The 21044-nt window shown below is 47.8% G+C and overlaps 2 protein-coding genes across 3 annotated transcripts in view; one reads left to right on the plus strand and one right to left on the minus strand.

Annotated features, from left to right (window-relative positions):
• Window positions 1–12474, plus strand: part of RBPMS (RNA binding protein, mRNA processing factor) — a 187762-nt gene extending 175288 nt beyond the window's left edge. For both annotated transcript variants that reach the window (XM_063610902.1, XM_063610901.1), the window contains 3 exons: window positions 477–546; window positions 7784–7886; window positions 12365–12474. Coding sequence is in view for 1 of the 2 variants with exons in the window: in XM_063610901.1 (XP_063466971.1) it covers window positions 477–539 (63 nt within the window). In the remaining variant the exon portion in view is untranslated. The remainder of the gene's footprint in view (window positions 1–476; window positions 547–7783; window positions 7887–12364) is intronic.
• A 7764-nt stretch (window positions 12475–20238) lies between these two features.
• The window catches only part of GTF2E2 (general transcription factor IIE subunit 2), a 91337-nt gene continuing 90531 nt past the window's right edge, over window positions 20239–21044 (minus strand). Inside the window, exon 8 of the mRNA XM_055295883.2 lies at window positions 20239–20759. Within this exon, the coding sequence (XP_055151858.1) occupies window positions 20643–20759 (117 nt within the window). The 3' untranslated portion in view covers window positions 20239–20642. The remainder of the gene's footprint in view (window positions 20760–21044) is intronic.

A 21044-nucleotide genomic window follows, 5' to 3' on the forward strand; every position in this document is an offset into this window, starting at 1 on the left:
ACAGAATCGCAAAGAAGTCCTGGCCAGGCCACTGGTGTGGATGGGGTCATGAACTGCCCCTTCCTTACCAAAGCAGCTATGTTTCCATACTCTGCTTAGAAAGCCATTAGATAGCCTTTCACCAGCCTAGGCCTGGGAAAAGGAATTGGCTGTGCCGGATCTTAGCCTCAAAATGGCTGCTAACCTTTATAAGGAGGATGAGAGCAGAGGAGTTGGTGGAACCTCGGGCAGTTCTCGAGGTGGGTGCTTTCCTCAGAGAGCTTGCCCGTGTGTTCATAAGGGTGTGTGGAAGGCCTCAGGACACTGCTCTGATGCTTTTCAGCCCCTTGGGGAAGAGGCCCTCACAGGCTACTGTGAGTGGGTACCATCTTGGAACAGTAGGGAAGTGGTAGCCAAGCAGGACCCTGACCCTCCATGAGAATGGGGATATGTTGGGGAGCCCTGGCTCACGGCCTTCTCCCCACATGTCTTTCCAGATGCGCTGGCTCCCTCCCTCCGAGGCTACTTCTCAGGGCTGGAAGTCCCGTCAGTTCTGCTGAATACTATGTAAGTACTCACTTTCCTACGGAATGTGCGAAGCCCCTAGTACGCATCTGTACATGGTGGGTGCGCCATGAACGCAGCTCTTTTCCTTTCTCTGCACCCACACCTTATGCACCTCCTTTGATTGTCCATCTTTGTTAAACTAACTTGAACTACATAGCAGTGCATCTTTTCCGAGAGGAAGTGTCCACCTAGGCATGGGTGCTAGTCTGTCTGAGTCTAACTTAGGAAACCAGTACCTGGCCTCCCCACTTACAAATAAGCAGTCAGTGCTAGTTTCTGTAGAACAGCTGTCAGAACATTTTATTACCTAATTGTAGTTCACCTGCTGCCACCATTAAACCAAAACCTTAAGTTGCAGGAATAGCCATCCACTAATTTACACAGTAGTTGATTATGGGAGATTTATTAGAATGAGTTTCCTGCATACATCATATCCAAAAGTACTAATCGTTATAAAATACCTCATTTTCCTACCAAAGGTGCAGTGCACAGTTCCAGCAGGCTTTCCTTTAAGGTTTTCATCATGAAGGAAGCAGTATCCTAAATGGGCATTTTTGTGCCATTTTAGGCCTAACTTTGCTTCAGAGAACTACCAAATGCCTTTTCTCCATTTCTACAAAATACCAAATGCCTTCTGTAATTCAGAAATTCTGAATTTCTGTGAAGTACAAGGCACTGTTCTTCTAAACTCTAATTTAGTATGTGAATTTGGAGAGTCTATACATAAAGTTTTTAGAATGTTTTAGTTCCACCATCAGTCTTCTCTTGGTTTACATAGTTCCTCCATGAAATAGGAAGAAAAATGAGAAGCGGGAGGGGCCTGATCCTCATCCTGTTAGAAACGCTAAAGAGGTCATGGCAAACCTGTGCACCTGATTTTACAGTAGTGTCATGGGCCTTTCCTTGGAGACTTCTATTCTAAGATAAAAATGCTTCCAAACTAAACTAGTGTTCTTTTCCCACCATTAATACTGAGTCCATGTGCTTTCTGTTAGATCATTTGAAGCCATTTAGATAGACTCTTCTGGAGAGGCATTCTGTGGAAAGAACAGGCCCCTGGGCGACTTAGATTCCACTTACATGGAGAAATGTTTCAGACCTCTCACAAAAAAAAGACACTAGAGCTGGCCTCGCGCAGGTCGGTGCCCTGTCAGTGAAGAGGAAAGAGAGCATTGAATGAGATTTTTAAAGAGTGCTAGGGTTTATTGTACACAGGTAAGTTGCCCTGTTGACCTGAAGTCTCGGTTGGTGGGTCAGGTCACCTTCAAGATCTGGGAAGACTGCTGAGTGTGGACTTCATGTCTGAAGTTCTCATCACGCAGGAGGCCGGCCCTTTTGGATGAGCTCCGGTCCGAGTCAGAAGACCCCTTCTGTGTTCGCAAAGGAGAGGTCTCAGCAGACAGTAGAGAGATGAGTAATGGGCATGAGAATGTCGGAAGCCCACAGACGATTCTCAGAGCAGCCAGTCATAGCCCAGCAGCCACCTGGCCATTCACGGCTCCTTCTCTGATGGCAGGGATAGGAAAGCTGAGAGAGCGCGCTCTGTGCTTTAGGACATCAGCACCAGTAAGCTAAAATTGTATCTACTCTTCCTCTAACCCAATGTATTTCATATTTTAACCCAAATACTTCATATTCGAGTGTGGCCAAATAATAATAGTCCTCAGGGGCGATCGCAGGTGAAGTACACAAATCCTTCCAAGGTCAGTGAAACAAATTTCTTTACCCAAAGATTCTCAGAGCCTTTATTACCATATGAACATCATGATATTTAAGAGGAGGGGGCTCTGGTACACAGTGTTCCTCAAGCTTACTTGAAACCAGGTCATCCTTTTTTCACAGAATCTTAGGAGACTAATGTTTCATGCTTGTGGGAACCATATCCTAACCTCTTAGCCAGAAACAAAACCAGAGACTCCCATATATAGAGATCCTGGGATGAGTATTCATGTGTTATACTCCTCATTAATCTGTGATGATATTTAAAAACCCAGACAGTGTAGTAGCTTCTTTTCTTGTAGCTACTTTTGTTTGTCCCTTATTCTGAAATTACATGTCGCTTGTGTCTGCGCATAAGTACCCTTTTTAAATGGTAGTGTTAGGAAATGGTAATTGTCTCTTAAATGTCCTCTATTAGTTTAACAATTCATGATAGATAAAATGTTCTTTTAAAATGTTTATTTTGTGAATTCTAAAAGTTTGCTTTTTAAGAGACATCTTTTTGCTCCAGGGAATACCATTTTAAAGCTATAAGACTATATTTGAGATATAGTCTAGGGTCTATGAAGTCCAGAATTCCGTAAGTCCATGTTTCATCTTCGTATGCCCATAATTAACTTTTAAATACAGATCCCAAAGCCTTACTTATTTGGCTGCACAGGAACCTCCCTGTTACCATGGTGCCCAGCACTGCCTTACAACTCCAGATGGCACTGAGCGGACCCTGCTGTGAGCACCTCCCTATTCCATGACAGTGTGTTGAGCTCTCCATTGTCAGAGGCTGGTAGGGTGTTCAGCTAGAGGTGTCTAGGATGAGGTAACTGGAAATTCTGAAGCACACGAGAGAGGGCATGGCTTGAAACATTGACCTGGCCCTCAGCATAAACTGACCGTTGAGGAAGTTCATGAAACTGGAAGAGAGGCCACTTGCCAAGCACATCTGAGAGCCAAGAGTCAGCAGAGAAAGAGCAGCCCCCAGAGAGTGGAGAGGGAGCTGGAGGAGCAGGGGGCACCGGCCACTTCTGTCAGTCAGATGCTTTAGGAAAGTCAAGCATGGTGAAAGAAGACTTTCAACTTGGCAACTTCAGTTGGTAGAGAAGTTGGCAAAGGATGTTGGCCTGGGACCTAAGGAAGGGCTTTTATCCCCTTAAGAATTTATGTAGGCCACAGAGAAGACATCCATTGTGAAGCAGTTGCGTTGGTTCCAGTGACAGAGATCCTGGGTTTCATTTGTATCTGCTCACCTAATTTTTTTCCAAATCATTTCTCACAGACCCTTCAGCAGTGGCTACTAGAAGGACGAACAATTGCCCTCCTTTGGAAGTATGGCTTATAAAAGCCCTGTAAGATCCGAATAAGAATATGTAATGGAACAGGTGCAGCACTTTGGGAGGCTGAGGCAGGCGGATCACTTGATGCCAGAAGTTTGAGACTAGCCCAGCCAACATGGTGAAACCCCATCTCTACTAAAAATACAAAAATTAGCCAGGCATGGTGGTGGGCGCTTGTAATCCCAGCTACTAGGGAGGCTGAGGCAGGAGAATCGCTTGAAACCGGGAGGTAGAGGTTGCAGTGAGCCAAGATCACGCCACTGTACTCTGGCCTGGGCGACAGAGCAAGACTGTCTCAAAAAAAAAAAAAAAGAATATGTAATGTCTCCCGTGGATGAATCATTTGTTCTGAGCTAAGCTTGGGCCATGGGCCAGACTCCTTCCTCGGAGCCTGTGGGGAGCAGGTGAGGAAGGAGTATGGGTAATGGTGCCCGTTACTCCTGCACGTGGGGGAGTCTAGTCTCCCAGCCCATCTAAAGTTAGACTAGCTCAGTGCGGATCTATTATTTCGCTCCTTCTAGTCTCTTGGATCAAGTCCTTTCCAACATGGCCCATAATCCAAGCTGTGTAATCTTAGGCAAATGTAAATTAGAATTGGAAACAGTGGTGCTGATGAGCTAATATAAACATTTTTAAACCAGAACAAGTCTGTCAAAAAGGCCGAATGAAAGGCGCATACCATCCATTGGCAGAGGCTCACATGGCTCTCTCCATTCGGCGGAGAGGGCTTTTTTCCCCAGCTCGCTTTCCCAGCATGGAAAGAACAGAAGACGAGCAGGAGTGATGCCGTCCTTCCAAATCCTCAAAGGCCAGCACTCCCAGAGGTCCTTCAAGGATTTCTCATTTATCTACTTGGACTTCTTAGTGCTAAAGAGAAATCAGTGACTAGACTAGATATGTAAATAAGCACTTTAGACAAACATTTGTTGTGTCTGCTGTGTCCAAGATACGAAAATGAAAAAACATGCCTGTGCCCCTCAGGAGCTTAAGTTCTAATGGCAGAGAACTGTGGACACATGTACAGGAGAGAGAGTTACCGCTCACGATCCTGCAAGACTAGCCTACTGTGAGGAGCGCCAAGTTGAGGGCACGTACAGGCCATGTGCATGCTGTTGCTGTGGCATAAGCAAGGCCATCAGGAAAGGGGTGGTCAGAGGGGGACAGGGTGTTACTGGTGTTTTAATTTGCTCCGCCTCTTGCTGATGGATGGTGTCAAGTCTGGCCACAGGCTGTGTCTGCATCACTAGAGTTTTGCTGATGGTCCAGCCATGTGCCAGAGAGCCCAGAATACAGAATCACGATTGAAAATTGTCAGTTTCCCAGATACACTGAGAACAGAAGAGCATGAGCAACGTTGCTGTCACTCCTTACATGCAGTGAGAGTGAGGCAGCTTTCCTTGATGGATATCCAAATAGAGTTGAACTGTTCGTGAAAGGGAAGAACCAGCGTTTGGGAGCCAAGTGGGGTGTAGGGGGAAGTCTTCTTTCAGGACTCTTGAAATTTTCCTGGCCATGGACTGGGACCAGAGCCCAGAAATTATAAGCACATGTAGTTACAGCCTCCCCAGATTGGAGAAGGAAATGGCAAGAGAGAACATGGCGGAATTTGGAGCTATTTTTCCCTTCTCTTCTGTTTTGGGTGGAACGGCCTCGCCCGTCTTTGGCTGTGAGCTTGAGTCATCCTCAGTAGAGTCCCAGGTGCTGGTGCCCAGGTGGAGCTTAGAGCTTAACAAGGAGGAAGGGCACTGGGGCTCCAGAGGCCCAGACAGCTATGGTGGCTCCTGCTGTCATCCTGGCCTCCTCTTAGAAGAAAGCCGCCTGTCCATGTCACGCTATCACACCGCGGTGCACCCAGCAACCAGTATGAGGCTGTGAGGTCTGCACATCACACCTAAGGCTACTAACGCCATAACTGTCCGTCATACCTAAGGCTAATACGGTAAGAAGCTGCAGTGTCTTGGGGAGGAGATGGGTAATAGGTAATCAAATAGACATAATAGTTTGGGTGGTGATAGTATTCAGGGAATAAATAATAAGGCCAGGTAAGCAGCTCAGTGTTGTGGTGGGGCCGGCACTTCTGGTGCCTTCTGCTTCAAGGTAGCAGAGCAGTCAGGGTCCGCCTGAGAAGGTAACATCTCAGCAAAGACCTAGAACTTCACCAGCTTTATACGGGGTTTCTTTTTCACAACACACTCCACTTTAGTGAGGCTTGGAAAATATTTAACTCCTGTAATCTTAAAGTAAATGGACTGGAAGTGCAGCAGGCTTGGCTCCCATGCGACACTAAGGAATCACTGGGAGAGCGCGCAGGGCCCTCCTCAGAGACCTTTCTGTATTTTCCCAGTGAGGAGACGCAAGCCTGGTTCTGCAATTCTTTCCAGCTCTGGAGTCTGTTATGGTTCCCATCTGAGCTCTAAAGGTAGGGGTGAGCCTGAAGACCCTCCACGCTGCCAGTCCTGTGGACACGGTGGGTGCCCCTCTAGCCACTATTGTCCTCCGGACTGTGGCCACATCACAAGCACTTACTGAGCTCCTCTACAAACCACGTGACAACCAAATGCAGTGAAAACTGCAGCCCCCCCAACCTGTTCCTGCCCATTGTGTTTTCTGTGGATCTGTTTGGAGTCCTTGGAGACTCCTGAGCATGTGCACCGAGCAGAGCACAAGAGCAGAGCTGCCTGACTCTTCCCTGGAAGAAGTTCAAAGAAGGTAGCCACATGTTCACACCAGGCCATGGGGTCCGGGGGCTCCGCGACGCCTGACAGCAATTCCTGGCCGGACTCTGGCTCATGTCACTGCCCCACCCCAGGTAACCCCGGGGGTGCAGACAACTGTTGTTGAGGTCCCAGGATCCCAGTACTTGTATGAGTCGCACTGATTAGCTGAAGCCCAGAGGCTTCTCAAGCATCCTAAAAATGCAGCCTCCCGGGACGTGTGGCCTGGCTCTTTAGCTCTGGGTGGCTCATGCTCTCCCTCCTGTGTGGAGGGGGCCTGGAGAGGTTGGGTGACTTGATAGGTTTCATGTGCAAAGATGATTATTTTCCTGTTCTCACCTCAACTTTTGCTAGGAAACTGGAATCATCTAATGTTGTATAGTGAAGTTCTGGGGAAAATGTTTTCTTCCTTAAATCTGAGGAGAGAGATCTAGGAAGGTAGTCTTCAGGCTCACCCCTGATTCCAGAGCTGGGTTTCAGCACACGCAGTCCCCTCTCCCTGAGGAGTCCTGGTGGGGCCACTCGGAGGTGCCAGCTGAGCCAGTGTCACCTTTCTGGGGAACCCAGAAGGTCCGCAGCAGTACGTTACGCACTCCAGTTCTCAAAGCCTTGCATACTGGACATGGCCTGTCTGCAGGGAGGGAGTTCTGAGAAACGTTAGTGGGAAATAGGACCGCTGGTGTCCACATGCAGGGAGTTGGGCTTCCTTCCCTGGCACCGGAATCCTTGCTGTAACCAGCCAGCTCAGGGGCAGCCGTGCTTGCAGGGGGAATATTAGAAACTGATTCTTTGCTAGGTCTTTGCACCTTCGTATTTCAAAATTGTCAGACCCTAGGGAGTAGCCAGATATGTTCACAAATGTGCATCCTTTTAGTTTTTGTCTTCCAGGAGGTGCTTGGAGCAAAGTTTAATCCTTGGTGCCTGTGACAGACAGGGATTTCCTATGGCCTTGGGCTGACCAAAGCTGCTGTGTTTCAAAGCAGCTCCTGGAGGTGGTGGTTTCTGGATCTTGCTGTGTGGGGGCCTCAGGTCCCATGCCTTTCCTCTGCAGGGCCTCTGGACAGTCCTCGGGATCTAGGCCACAGCCCTTGGGATGCAACCACAGGAACGTGGGTGTAGAGTCCTGCGTGCTAGGCCTGCAGCCTCCTAGTGCGCCCTCAGCGAAGAGTTCACATGCTTTTCTTGGAATGTCCTTCCTCACTGGCCCCCAGGAGCCTCCTCTTACTTGCTCCGCCAAGTCCTCAGTGCGTTTTCCTGGCTGAGAGCTTTTCATGTCGCATATCCAAGGCCATTCTGCAGCAGCCTCTCATCCTCAGCTCAGCAGCAGAGGCCTTTGATCTCTTTCGGCGTTGCCTCTCTCGGCTCTCTGCCCTCAGAATAGGCTGGTCTTCTAGACCACCGCAGCCCCCGCAAGAGGCAGCCCCAGGTGGAGGTTACTGTGCACCATTAACGGGTGATCTTTCTCCATCCCAGGTCCCAGGTGTGTGATGGCGGCTGCAATCTGTCTTGTGGGTATTAATGCAATCTTCAGTGGTGGCTACATTCTCTATCTGTTCTACAAAACTGGAGCATGCTGGTGAGTAACAGGGCTGAACAAGCCCTCAGGGGCAGCATGGCGAACACGTGGGAACTGCGGGCCTCTGGGGGTGGGGTCTGGCATTCCAGGTGCTCGTGCCCCTCCACCCCAGGTGATTCTGCCAGGAGCTCTTTAACATCTGCTCCAAAACGGCCTGCCAGGGAAGGTCATCCCAGGACAGCAACTGATACGTTTTTAAAGCGCATTACCCCAGTATTTGGTGCTCACCACGTCCTCCTTAGGTAAGGCTGGCACCATGAACATCTGGCTGTCTAGCAGCACCTGGAGTGAGGGATTCCGCCTAGGGAAATGTTACTGAAACGAAGCTTTTCCCTTTAAGCGTCGCCTTTTTTGGGGGGAAATTATTTTGTTGGAAATCTGTTTCCGATGTAATGTGTGTGTCCCCCCATCTTATTAATCCAGTTATACTGAGTATGATCAGCCATGTGATGACTTGGGGACACAGGATTACCCTGGAGCATGACTGAATGAATCAGAATTCACAATGAATTTCTCTAGACTGTGGGCCTCTTGGTAGTTCATGGTTTTCGTGATCTGTCTTTTCAGTCAGTATCACCTGTCACTCCTCAGTTCGTTAGCTACTAGCAGGAAATGTAGTCTAAAAAAATCCTCCTGTAGCATCCCCAGAGGTGACCCTGTTGCTGGGTCTCTGGAAAGCCTGGCTTAGAGCGGCAGGAACGCCAGGGGCGGGTCTATGGTGGTTTATGTCTCAGCCTAAATAAAGTGGCAGGCTGCATCCCTCTGAGGGGCCTATGAAAAAAGATTGAGTCCGAAAGGAACAAGATTCTTGCTACAGAGAACCAAGCAGTTCTGGCCAAGGAGGTGGGGCCGCATTTGAGGGGCTTAAGTCACTTCATACTCCGACGATACCGCTCAGTGCCGACCCAGGAGCAGGCATTAGGTGTGTGCCACACTGGGCGACCCGCCTCCCACCACCCCAGGGAGCTTTCCCACAGGAAGCCAGACCCTGCACTTTGGACATTTTTCCCGGGGTGCCTGTTTCTTGCACTAACCCAAGCTTTTTTCCTATCACATAGGGCAGCTGGGTCGATCCCACTAGGCCCACGGCCTTCTAGCTATTCCTTCTGTCATGGCTCTTAATAGTCATCACTCACTCAAACTTTTTTAAAAGACATGATTTTGTTCTTCCTCCTGGGGATATTTAAAAACCAAACTTAGCGACTTGCACATTTTTTTCCACTTACGCAATTTTTGAATGCTGGTTAGACATCATGATTTTTAAATGCAGCAAGTCAACCAAAGTATCAACAATGCAAGGAGCAGGAGTTTTCCTGGTAGGCCACAGTCCTGGGGGCAGCTGAGGGTCAGGTTGCAAATGCCCCAGATGTGCCTGAGAGAGCGGCAGCAGCCAGCACGGAGGGGAGCAGTGGCGTTCTCAGCACCAGTGTGTTAAGGTGGGGCTCACAATTTCTTGGGGCCTTCCCTGGGTTACAGCAGTGAGTTTGGAGGGGGCTTTTCTCTTCCCAAATCTGAGGTCAGACGACACTGCTTATGTGACCTACCCTTGGAGGGCAGAGATGGGCCGTTCTCCATGGGCCCCCAGGGCTGGAATGGAGTTCCAAACTGCAGAAGACCGTGCCCCTAGAGGCTCCAGAGACCATGAACTTTTTCAATGACACGTTTGAAAATCTCTTTATTACAAATTAATATCAGTACCTGATTTTTTGAAGATGAAGCTGACAGGTATTAAATGAAAACTGAAGCACTCTTAATTAGGAACCTTGCCACATGATGGCCCATGTTTATTTGGAGTTGGGAGGAGAATATTCCTTATCTGACTTGGTAACTAGGAAGCCTTAGAAACTCTTGGGGAAGGAATCCTCAGGAATTAGGTCAAGGAGCCGCAGATGGATCAAGGGAGTCTTTCGTCTGGGAGAAAAATCTCCCAGGGCATTGGACCGAGACCCTGACTGGGTGCGAAGAGACCGCAGAGTGAGGGGCAGGCAGTGGGCATCCTGACCCCAGGCCCATCTGTCCCCGCGTTCTGAGTTCCACCAAAGACCCGAAATGCAGTGTTTTAGAATTGCGTAATATTCCTTAAGAGACCAGGAGACATCCTCCAGTGTCTTCAAACTGGGACTGTTCCCACTTACCTGAGATAAGGAGATTTGTTCCGTCTTGACGTCCCATCACCTGTATGTCACAGTCAGCCCCTTCCAGGAAGGCCCCGCGAGGAGCACCTGCTCCTAATCAGAGCCTTATGCGTTCCCAACCCTGACCCCGCCATCCCTCCGTGGGGCTGTGTTCCCAGATGTCTTTGGATTCTGTTTAAAATGTCCTTGTTAAGACATTCCAAGGTTTGAACTCCGCTCCTAGCTAAACCTCTTCCTTGTTTACAGGGACTGAAATAGCCACATTTTGACCTTCTGTTCAGTCTGGGATCTTCTGTGGTAGTGTGACTACATTCCTTTCCCATGCAAGGATCCCATTTACACAGCAGTTATGGAAGGCCCAGAAAACCAGACTTGCTCCCGCTCTCCTCCTGCCTATGTTCCTTCTCCCTTCAGATTAGCCCTCCTAGGCAGCCATTCCGCCTGCTCAGGGGCTGAGGCATTGGGAAGCCGCGTGGGTCACTACCCAGGAAAGCTGGAGCCACCACATCCCCCTCATCAGGGCCGCGGCTACCCATGGAGGCTCAGGGTGCCCCTGGGCTGGTGCACAGAACCCAAAGTGGGTCCCCTGGTCTGCTCCCAGGCCAGACGTCATCAACCCTGGGGGCCCATGTCTCAGTGCCACATGCCATATATGACCCCACCACTCCTGTTTCGTGTGTCCTACAGTCTAAGTGTTTGAATGGAAGGTTTGCATTTGGGCCACCTGCAAGTGACTGTGTCTGGGGTTTGAGGAGAAGGAAAAGGTCTCAGGAAAATAATGCAGGATCATCCCTGTTGAAGCTAAAGTGGCCTGGTCAGTGAGAACCCCTGTGAGGAGCTCAGAGGAGGAAGCCCTTAAGATCAGAGGCATGAGTTCTGAAAGACAGTGGGGCCTGTATTTGCTGAGAAGAGAGGAAGTAAGAACGGGCACGCTCTTGCTGAAAGTAGACCGGGGCCAGGCTTTCGAAGGCCTTGAAGGATGCGTTAGGGATTTGGAAGCCACTGGAAAGATGAGCAGGGGTGGAGAGTGATTTAGGAATGTTGTTGTCATGCTGCCCGAAGCAAAGTGGATGAAGATTTGAGGTAGAAGCACACATCTGCACAGGTGGCCCTAAGATGGTGGCGATGGTGGAGTGGAAGGAGCAGATGAGCCAAAAGGACAGGAGATGAGGTCGGTTTAAGGGCAGGGACAGGCCAGGGGTGCACAGGGATGAGTCTGGACTGTCTACAGTAAGCATACTTAGGCGGATGTGCTAGAACTAATGTCATTATTTGCCACAACCTAAAGAGACAGGCAAGTATTAGTCTCCCATCACAGAAGGTCCGGGGTGTCCAGGGCCTGCTGTGGAAAGCTCTGCCTGGCTTGCCTCTGCTCCGCCGGCCGTTACCCACTACCCACTCGTACTGTTGTCCAAAAACTGGGCAGTGAAAAGTCACAGTTCAGATCCAAATTGGACAGATTTGGTTTGTATAGAAAGGAACATTTACAAGCTCATCCCGTATGCTATGTTTCAGTGGTCACCTAAATATTCTCATTTCAGGACTTTTTAAAACACATTTTCCCAAATACAACTTGGGACAAAATCTAACTTGGGACATTTAAATAGGTTATCAGTAATTATCTGTTTTTCTTTATAGCCTCTTTCCGCACACAAATAAGCATCTCCCTGTACAAAATTCTAGTGTATGCTGAGCTGACTGCCTTCTGCATACACCTTTTTTTTTTTTTTTTTTTGAGACGGAGTCTTGCTCTTTCACCCAGGCTGGAGTGCAGTGGCGCGATCTCGGCTCACTGCAGGCTCCGCCCCCCGGGGTTCCCGCCATTCTCCTGCCTCAGCCTCCCGAGTAACTGGGACTACAGGCGCCCACCACCTCGCCCGGCTAATTTTTTGTATTTTTAGTAGAGACGGGGTTTCACTGTGTTAGCCAGGATGGTCTCCATCTCCTGACCTCGTGATCCGCCCGCCTCGGCCTCCCAAAGTGCTGGGAGCCACCGCGCCCGGCCCTGCATACACCTTTTCTACAACTTCTCAAACGTGTGTGACATGCTGGTAAGATGGCAGGAAAAGGAGTGACCGAATAATACAATATAGCTGAGATGTGTTTCAAGAAAACCTCTGGGCCAGGGTAGGGGTCTGTGAGTGGGAGTCAAGGACTTGCCCCATGTTTCTAATCAAGGTGAGACCACTGACACGTGTGGTCAGCACATATGTTCTATACACACATCCGCACACTGTCATCTAACCCATTCATTCTCCCATCCACAGCATCTCCAGGACGAACCCATCGCAACTAGGGAGGGGTTAACACCTGCTCTCCTAACATGTTTTCTTTCTGTTTCAGGCTTGAAAAAACCTTGCCCAGTTTTGATCCCTTCAAGACTTTGTCACAGCCTCTATCACACATCTGTTTTTCGCGAAGAAAAAATATAATAAAAATGTTTTACTCTTTTACACTGTATAATTTTAAGAAATAGCGTGTTATTTGTGAATGCATGGTCTGAAATTTCTGTACAGTTTGGAGATATTTTCAAACGAAACGTAAGAGAAGTCAACAGTAAAACCAAGAAAAGTGAGTATTTTTATACCAGACATTTTAAGTATGCTGGGATGGATGATCTTACACTGGTTTGGATCACAGTCTTTGTTCTTGACTTTTGAATGCTTGTGATTAAAAATATCTATTTTTTTCCTCTGAAGTAAGTTGCATGTTTGAGGCATGTTTCCAAATATTATCAAAATTTCCTGAATTGTATTGTGAATATATAGAAATCTGTGCCCGGCCGGGGTCCAGGGTAAATTAGTAGCGTGCTGTTAGATGTTTGTTAGAAACAGAACTGTTATTTGCAGTGTTAGGTCTAGGATCCTAGTTCTAGTAGGACAGCCCTGCAAGACAATCAATCAACCAGAAGCCTCCAGGAGCTTCTACCTATGGCTTATTCACAACTGGGCAAGAAAACATTGTAAGAACTGCTCAGTGTGCCCTTAGAAAGCCCTGGCAGCTCCAGCTGTGACTATATATCAACTATGTGCCAAGTGTGAGTTTGTGCAGTTTTACGTTTCCACTCTCCTGTATGTGTAGCCACTTGATGCCTAACCTACCTTCCACAAGCCAGCCCCGCATCCCTGCTCCCCCAGTGGAAGTGCAGAGCCCGCCTCCCTGGTAAGGGAAAACCTTGGCTTGGGAGGCCAGCCCTGGCCCATGAAGGGGTTGGCTGTGCCCAACCCACTTGGCTGCAGTGGGCAACTCATGTCTCCAAAGTGATGTTTGCAAAACATCGGCTGAATGAGCTGGTGTTCCCAACTCTTGGTGGCACTGGGCCAAACCGACCACATACCATGAGCTCCCAAATGGCGTGTGCTCACTGTGAGACGACCTGCCACACCGCACAGGAGACGGAGGCAGTGGGCACTTGGAACCAATTCTGTTCAGACTTCATCAAAGCCAAAGTCAGTCTGGTGTTGTCAGTTGACATCTCCAGAGTTCGTGACAGCTCAACCTCTCCCCTTGTACAGAAGCCATTCGTAAAACCACACTGACCTAAATTCAGCTGCCAAACACAATCACAGTCTTTCCTATCGATCTGCTCGGCTTATGTTGAAAATTTCAATGTCATGATTACCTGGTTGGTTTGGGTTTTTGTTATTTTCCATTAGAAATACAAAGATGTCAAGAAGCTTTTACAGGTCAACACAAAAAACCAAGGCCAGGAGTGAGGGGCTCTTTCTTACCATAAGTAAGGGGAAAGGGCAGTTAGCTCGAGGACTTGTGATGGATCCACTTTGGTGTTCAAGGACCTGCTTATGCCCTCAGTGCCAATCAGCTCTTGGTGAGATGCCTGTACTCCTCTCTAAGGGAAATAGCCACTTCTGCACAGTCTATTATGCTTTTATAACTGTTTAAAGGTACTTTTCTATTGTCATTTTTAAAAAATAAAGTGCTTATTCCAGCTGTCACACCATTGCTTGACAAGTTCTTTTTTAGCAAGACCAACTACATGTATCCCACACTGCAGACAAGACACCAGCAGATTTCATTCCCATTTTCAGGCTTCAGCAGAGCTAAGCATTGGCCATTGAGCTTAGGCACAAAGAGATTAAAGAAGGAAGCAGACACCGGGGAGAGCCAGAGAATAAGTCTGCAAAGGCACGACCACAGCAGCTGGTGACCAACAATCACACCAGAGGCAGAGAAACCTCAAGGGAGGCCCCTCATCTACCTCAGCCTACAAAGCTTGACTCAGGATTATCTGAATTATATTAAAATGTCACTTGGGTTTTCTGCTGACTTAAATATATCTTACGCCAGGCATGGTGGCTCACACCTGTAATCCCAACACTGGGAAACTGAAGCAGGCTTGCTTGATCCCAGGAGTTTGAGACCAGCCTGGACAACACAGCAAGACCCTCAATTTTAACATTAGCCAGGCATACTAGCACCTGTGGTCCTAGCTACTCAGGAGACTGTGGAGGAAGGACAACTTGAGCCCAAGAGGTCGAGGCTGCAGTGAGCCATGACTGCTCCACTGCACTGAAGCCTCGGCAACAGGGCAAGACCCTGTCTCCAAAACCATAAAAAATAAAAAATAAAAAAAAAGTGGAAAACCAGGCACCAATTGCCAAGACAATCGTGTTTTATATACACTCTCACCTATTCTTTTCCCCCCAAAAGGAGGAAGAAGAAAAAAAAAAAAAACATCCAAGCAGTGGCAACAACCATTACTGAGTCTTGCTGGGCACTGAGATGACCTGCAGTGAAGCTCTCACCGCCTGCCTGCAGAAGAAGATCCTAGCCACCAAACGTAGGTTGTGTCCATTGCCTTCCAACTCATGTAACTGTTGGAAGGCCAAAAGCTTTCCTGGGCCCAGGCTTAGAAGGCCACGCCAGCATGGCTCTCAGGCCCGCCTGATCTGCCTTTGGTCCACCTGTGAGCTCCAACTCATAGGCACCAGAGATTGGCCAAACAGCTAAGGAATGGAGGCTAGTGAGCTCTTGAGGGGCTTTGCTGCCTCGGGACTGCCTAGACTCCATCCCAGCCAGTCACTGGCTGAACACAGTCACCTATGATCTTTACAGGGGGCCTTGGGATGGATGAGCACCCCGATCTTCCCTGTGCTGATGATAGTCATTCATGATGTGCAAGTGACAAGTCTGGATGGTATTTACTAACCTAGTGTGACCTCCAGATATATTTCCACTCACCAGCCAGATACCAGCTTCATTAAGGTCTGTGCAAAGTTACCCTTTTTATCACTCTATTGAACAAGAATGAATGCAGTATGTCTTTTGGAATCAGGAACTTGGAATAAGAAAAAGGCAGGCTGTTTGCTCTTGCTCCCATGCAAAATGTCCCAATTCATAGGCTCCAGAAAGATGGTAACTAAGCCCATCTTTTTGTGTGATTACCAAATGAACCCTTGTTAATGTCGAACTGATATAACTATAAAAGTGGCATCTGAAATTAAATACCATGCTTTCCACGTCTATAACAAAATTACAAATTAAAGGAATTTGAAAAGAACCTTACGATTCACAAAGTGAACATTACATTGCCAATTAATCACAACTGGGCTTCAGACTCACCTAGACCCAGGGCGTGCACGTGTGTCTACCCTACTTTCATGGACTAGCTTGCAATTGTTACTGCCCCATCCTTGAATTCTGTGTTCCAATACACAAGAATTCTTGGTGTCTGTCAAGATGACATAGAGAAGTAATTTTTTTTTAAGAGACAGGGTCTGGAGACCAGTCTGGAGACTGGAGTGCAGTGGCAGATTCACAGCTCATTTGCAGCCTCGAATTCCTAGACTCAAGCCATCCTCCTGCCTCAGCCTCCTGAGTAGCTGGGACTATAGGCACATGCCACCATGTCCAAATTCAACTAGTTGTTTCTGAGCGCTTTGGGCAAGACATGATCTGTGCTAAGAATATGGACAGGTTCCCAAAAGCACTCTCACCCACCCAGTTGGAAGGTTCTGGCACACAATTGTTCTCCTCTCCAACTCTTAAACTATTCTCTCCACACCCTCATGGCATAAAACAACTTTACAGTCTGCGTAGAAAACCTAAGAATATTCATTACCAGTGAGGTGTTATTTAAAACACTCATCCTCAAAAAATGCCTCTCCTAAAACTGTAAACTATGATACTGAAAAACTATGTTGTCAGCAATTTGATCAAGAGCCCTAAATTAGGAAATTTCAATAACTGCCACTGTAAAGCTATCTGTCCCTGCTGCAGAACATCCCAGATGGAACAAATATTAACTCTTGTGTGAACTGGCCTGGCTCCATAGGTACCCAATCCTGAGAGATGCCAGTGCGCTGTGAGAACTAGGCCCCTCTGCAGCTCTCCAACGAACCTGCCACTTCCCTCTTCCTGACCCGCAGCTCAAACTCATTCCTACTTGGGGGGTGAGGGAGGAGGGAGCTCTTCCTACAAACCGTAATAATTTGCTGGTAAACATCAACAAAACAGTGAAGCCTTCCATTCTCCACTGTTCACATACATCTCACCTATGGACGATCGGAGGGGAAGAGAAAATTCGGGTCCTTGTGTTCAACTTGTCCAGCTGAGAAATTCACATGGAACTCTGCCCATGGTCGTTAATTCCAAGTTAGGAACTTGGGCCATATGCTTAAAGTCAACCCAAACTTCTCTTCTGAGCAAAAAGGAAGGCCTAAATGCAATGAGAAATGATGCACAAGTTAAATAAAAGATTTACCTGGACAAAAGAGCACTTTTTAAAACTAGAACATAAATAAGCCTTGGCATGGGGGCTTGGCAGGCACTTCACAACCTCACAATCACCACCCATGGGACAAACCTGCTCTCGGCACTTCTAGAGCTGGTCCTGCCTAAATCAGGATACGGTTCACTCAGTTATCCCCTGCTGGCACCCTTCTGTGTTTTCTTTAAAGGAAAGTCTTTGACTTTTCTTCCTTGACATGCAAGCCCCACAAAGTTGTGGCCGGATGAAAAGTCACTGGGCTTTCACCAGGGTCTTGGAATCACATGGTTAAGTCACACAAATGTGCTGGTCCCATCCCCAACTAGTGGAGTTGGATTAGTCCCCTCCCCATCTGCTGAAGAGCAGGATCCACATTTGTTTCTAATGGAAATCCAGGGAAGGAAAATGCGCTGTCGTTCTTTACACTGCAGCCACAGGGAGGCCAACTGTACAGCGCCAGGGCCGTCTCTAGCTCTTTGAGTTTCCAGCGGTGCTTCCCCCAACACTCCAGACAGGAACAGGGATGGGTGTTCTACGGTCCAGTTAGTCTGAAAAATGGTTTCCAAGAGGTTCTTGGACCATCCCACCACAACTCCCACAGAACACCTTCTCATCTCTCGAAAAGCCCACAAAAACCACCCTGGGAGACCTCGAACCTGCATGAAGCTCCAGGAGGGCTGCTCCGCCTTGCTGCAGAAGGCGTGGCACCAGGCTGAGCTTGTCAACAGTCAACCAAACCTTAGAAAACCCCAAATCCTCCCCACAAATGAGTCATCTGAAAGTAAAAACAGTGGCTACAGGGAAGAGACACTGAGTCTCATCTTCTATGCCTCAAAAAATCACTATTAACTAAGAATCAGGGAACTGATAAACCAAATGCCCTCATCCCACAAAACCATCCACACTCAGAATCCCACTCTGCTGCTAGAGATTTCAAACAGCTCACAGATAAAGCCGGGGCTGTCCACTCGCAGTCCCTTGAATGCTGGGGCTGGAAGGAATGGGATGTCCCGCGCTGGCTTTCCACTAAGCCTCTGCTCAACAGGTGTCAAGTGCCACTCTGTCCCCTGGGTCCCACCATCATCTGGCCACACTTACAGGCTGTGACAGCAGCAGCCAAATGTTCGGTTTTTACGCTCTGTCCAGGCTTGACTACATTTCCCTTAGCTATGCCCTAAAAGCCTCACATCATGGTGATGAATTATAGATCAATGCACTCCCGACTGTCATACCCTCTTAACTCACCCAGCCGTGCCATTCCCACGTGCTTCTAAATGGCCAGCAGAGCCACCAGAAACGGGCAGAGGCGAGAACATGACTTCAACTTGGTGTTTCTGGTGGATATGTTTTCAGACACCCAGAAGAACTGCGAAGAGACAGCTTTCTCTGTACAGCATCCCTTGGAGATGCTGCAGACTTGGTTCCAGGCCATCGCAATAAAGCAAATATCACAGTAAAGTGGGTCGCACAAATGTTTTGGTTTCCCAGTGCATATTAAAATGTTTATGCTGCATGATAGTAGAAAGTGAGCAATAGCATTATGTCTTAAAGAACCCAATTATATACTTTAATTTAAAAATACATTATTGCTAAAAAAGAAAAATGCCAACAAAGTGAGCACATGTTGTTGGAAAAACGGCACCACAGATCTGCTTGAAGCAGGGTTCCCACAAACCTTCAATTTGGAAAAGAAACTCCACAGTATCTGTGAAGACACATAAAGCAAAGCACAATAAAATGAGGTGTGCCTGTAATATGACCATCCAACACAAGTAACCTTCCATCAATGTTCCCACAAACACTCTATCCTCAACACGTCACCAGATGATGCAACCCCAGTCCCTTGAGATGGGGTATACGGAGGATTTGCTCTTACATGTAGTAGACTGAGTGGGTCGAGGCTTAACAAAAGAGACTGCAAGTGAATGAGATAAAGCTATGGAATTTTGTTAAGCACAGCAATTTAGTGAGTCATTCCATTTTGCTAGATCTTCATTTCTGAAATGAAGTTTAGACAAAATAACTGAAATCAATTATCAGGCCAGCCCACGAAGTACTGTTGAGTACAGGCATTGCTAGAAGTCACAACCAATACACAAATGGCAGTAAGCGCCTTATCATAGAGATGGAGAACCTGATCACAGAGCCCACGACGGAGGCCCGGATGCCCATCTCCCTGCAAAGCAGATGAGATGTCCAAACTGCACTTCCAGACCTGGCCCATAAAATAAGATGGAGTGTGGAGATCACAAAAGTAGGTACCTACCTGGAGATAAGCTAACTCTAGATTTTTTACAGGAAAGCTAGTTTCATGCTGTAAGATATTAAAGCTCTTCCTTACCAGAAAAAAACCTGATACAAAGCAAGACAGGCTGTATTTCCTGTGTTCTAAATTATCGTGGGAACCTCAGTTACATCCTCTCCTGCCACGTTTTGGGGCTTGGAGGTAAGAAAGAGGTAAAGCAAACAGATGACACTGTAAAGGGATGAGAGGTAAGTAGAAAGAGACAACAACTGAAAAAGCAAAAAAAGGTCGTCTGCACAAAGCACTTCCTGCTCTGGGTTTCCATCATGCCTTTTCTGAGAACCAACACCTCGTTTCCTAATCCACTACTATCCCATGCTGTGACAGGAGGACCATGACCACCAGCACAAAGGACCACAGCAGAACATAAAGAGTGCAGTGAGGAAAATGCGAACTTTGCCGTAGAAAGCAGGAACCACGTGAATTTCCCATGAGTCACCCTCACTCTAAAGAACGCTCACATATTTGGTAATGGCTCTCATAAGCTGGGCCAGTGACAGGGTGACAGAGGGCATCTCCACCAGAACCACCTCGGGTCAGGTCACATGAGGGTGGTGATATCGCTGATGTTCAGGTTGACGAGGAGACACTACAAAGGCTTGCCATCCTGGAATTTACCAAACCCAAGAAGCTGGACACTGATGTTTTTTTTTTTTTTTTTTTTTTTAAAGACAGAGTCTCGTTCTATCACCAGGCTGGAGTGCAGTGGCACGATCTCAGCTCACTGCAACCTCCGCCTCCTGGGTTCAAGTGATTCTCCTGCCTCAGCCTGCCAAGTAGCTAGGATTACAGGCACATGCCCCCACGCCCAACTAATTTTTATATTTTTAGTAGAGACGGGGTTTCACCATGTTGGCCGGGATGGTCTCGACCTCTTAACCTTGTGATCCGCCTGCCTCAGCCTCCCAAAGTGCTGGGATTACAGGCGTGAGCCAGCTTGCCCGGCTGACACTGATGCTTCTTTTCAAAAGAAAACATTAACAATGACATCCAGCACATCTTTATTGCTCAGCTGGCTAACAAACCGCACACCTGTGTTCCAGTGGTGAACTCCATGTGCTCAGCAACACAGTGCAGGCTTCAGGCTTCATCACATCCCCCGCACATGACCCATGGAAATCAGAGACTGGAGCTGCTTCCTGCCATTTCCGAGAATGAAAAGAAACACAATTCACTAACATCTTAAAAATCCTTCTACGATGATTTTATTATAAATATGTTCTTTTGGAATAAACAAATATTGCATTCAAGACTATGGGCAAACTTGCTCTAAAGTAACAAACGAGGAAGAAAGGAACCAGGAACCATTTAGAAGTGGAGAAAAATACAGCAAAGACACCTGCATGCCACGCTCAGCGCCTTTCTCCCAGGGAGTAACAGAAGGTTAACAGGGAACATCACATTGCCCATGAGCCCATTCTACTCAAATAAGCTTGAGTTTGGTAATTTGCACTTGTTTTGTAAACTGAACTGCTCCTCTCCTCAGCCGCAAGAAGCAGATAGGAAGACAGTCTTCAGACCCCAAGCATCAGCAAGAACGCTCTTGATTGTGTATCTGTAACTCTGTTCCAGGGCAAAACTGTTCCCTATTTGCCGGAAGTAATGTCAGAGTAATCCTTCAGCACTCCAGCCAAGTGTTCGTTATGAGTCTTAAAGCGTCGCTTTTTCTGTGAAGCAGGCTTTTTCCTTCTCTGAATAGGGGCCTAAAGGAAAAGGTAAAAACAATTAGAAACAACAGCTGCTCTGAGGGGTGGTGCGGCCAGGATGTTCTGAGCATGCCCAGATGCCAGCGGCTGAGGATGCCAGGTTCGGACCCTTCTCCTGCTCTGCCGCCCAGCAGCACAGATGGGGCACAGCACACGCCCTGACCAGACCCCGGGCCTCTGTTCCCCTGAGATGCAGACGCCATTGGGAATGAAGGAGCAGGCACAAAAACCTACCAAAATGATTCTAGGCACTAAGTCAAACAAAAGGGGCGGTGAAGCCCT

This window comes from Symphalangus syndactylus, chromosome 10, assembly GCF_028878055.3.
Source record: "Symphalangus syndactylus isolate Jambi chromosome 10, NHGRI_mSymSyn1-v2.1_pri, whole genome shotgun sequence".
Classification (NCBI taxonomy): domain Eukaryota; kingdom Metazoa; phylum Chordata; class Mammalia; order Primates; family Hylobatidae; genus Symphalangus; species Symphalangus syndactylus.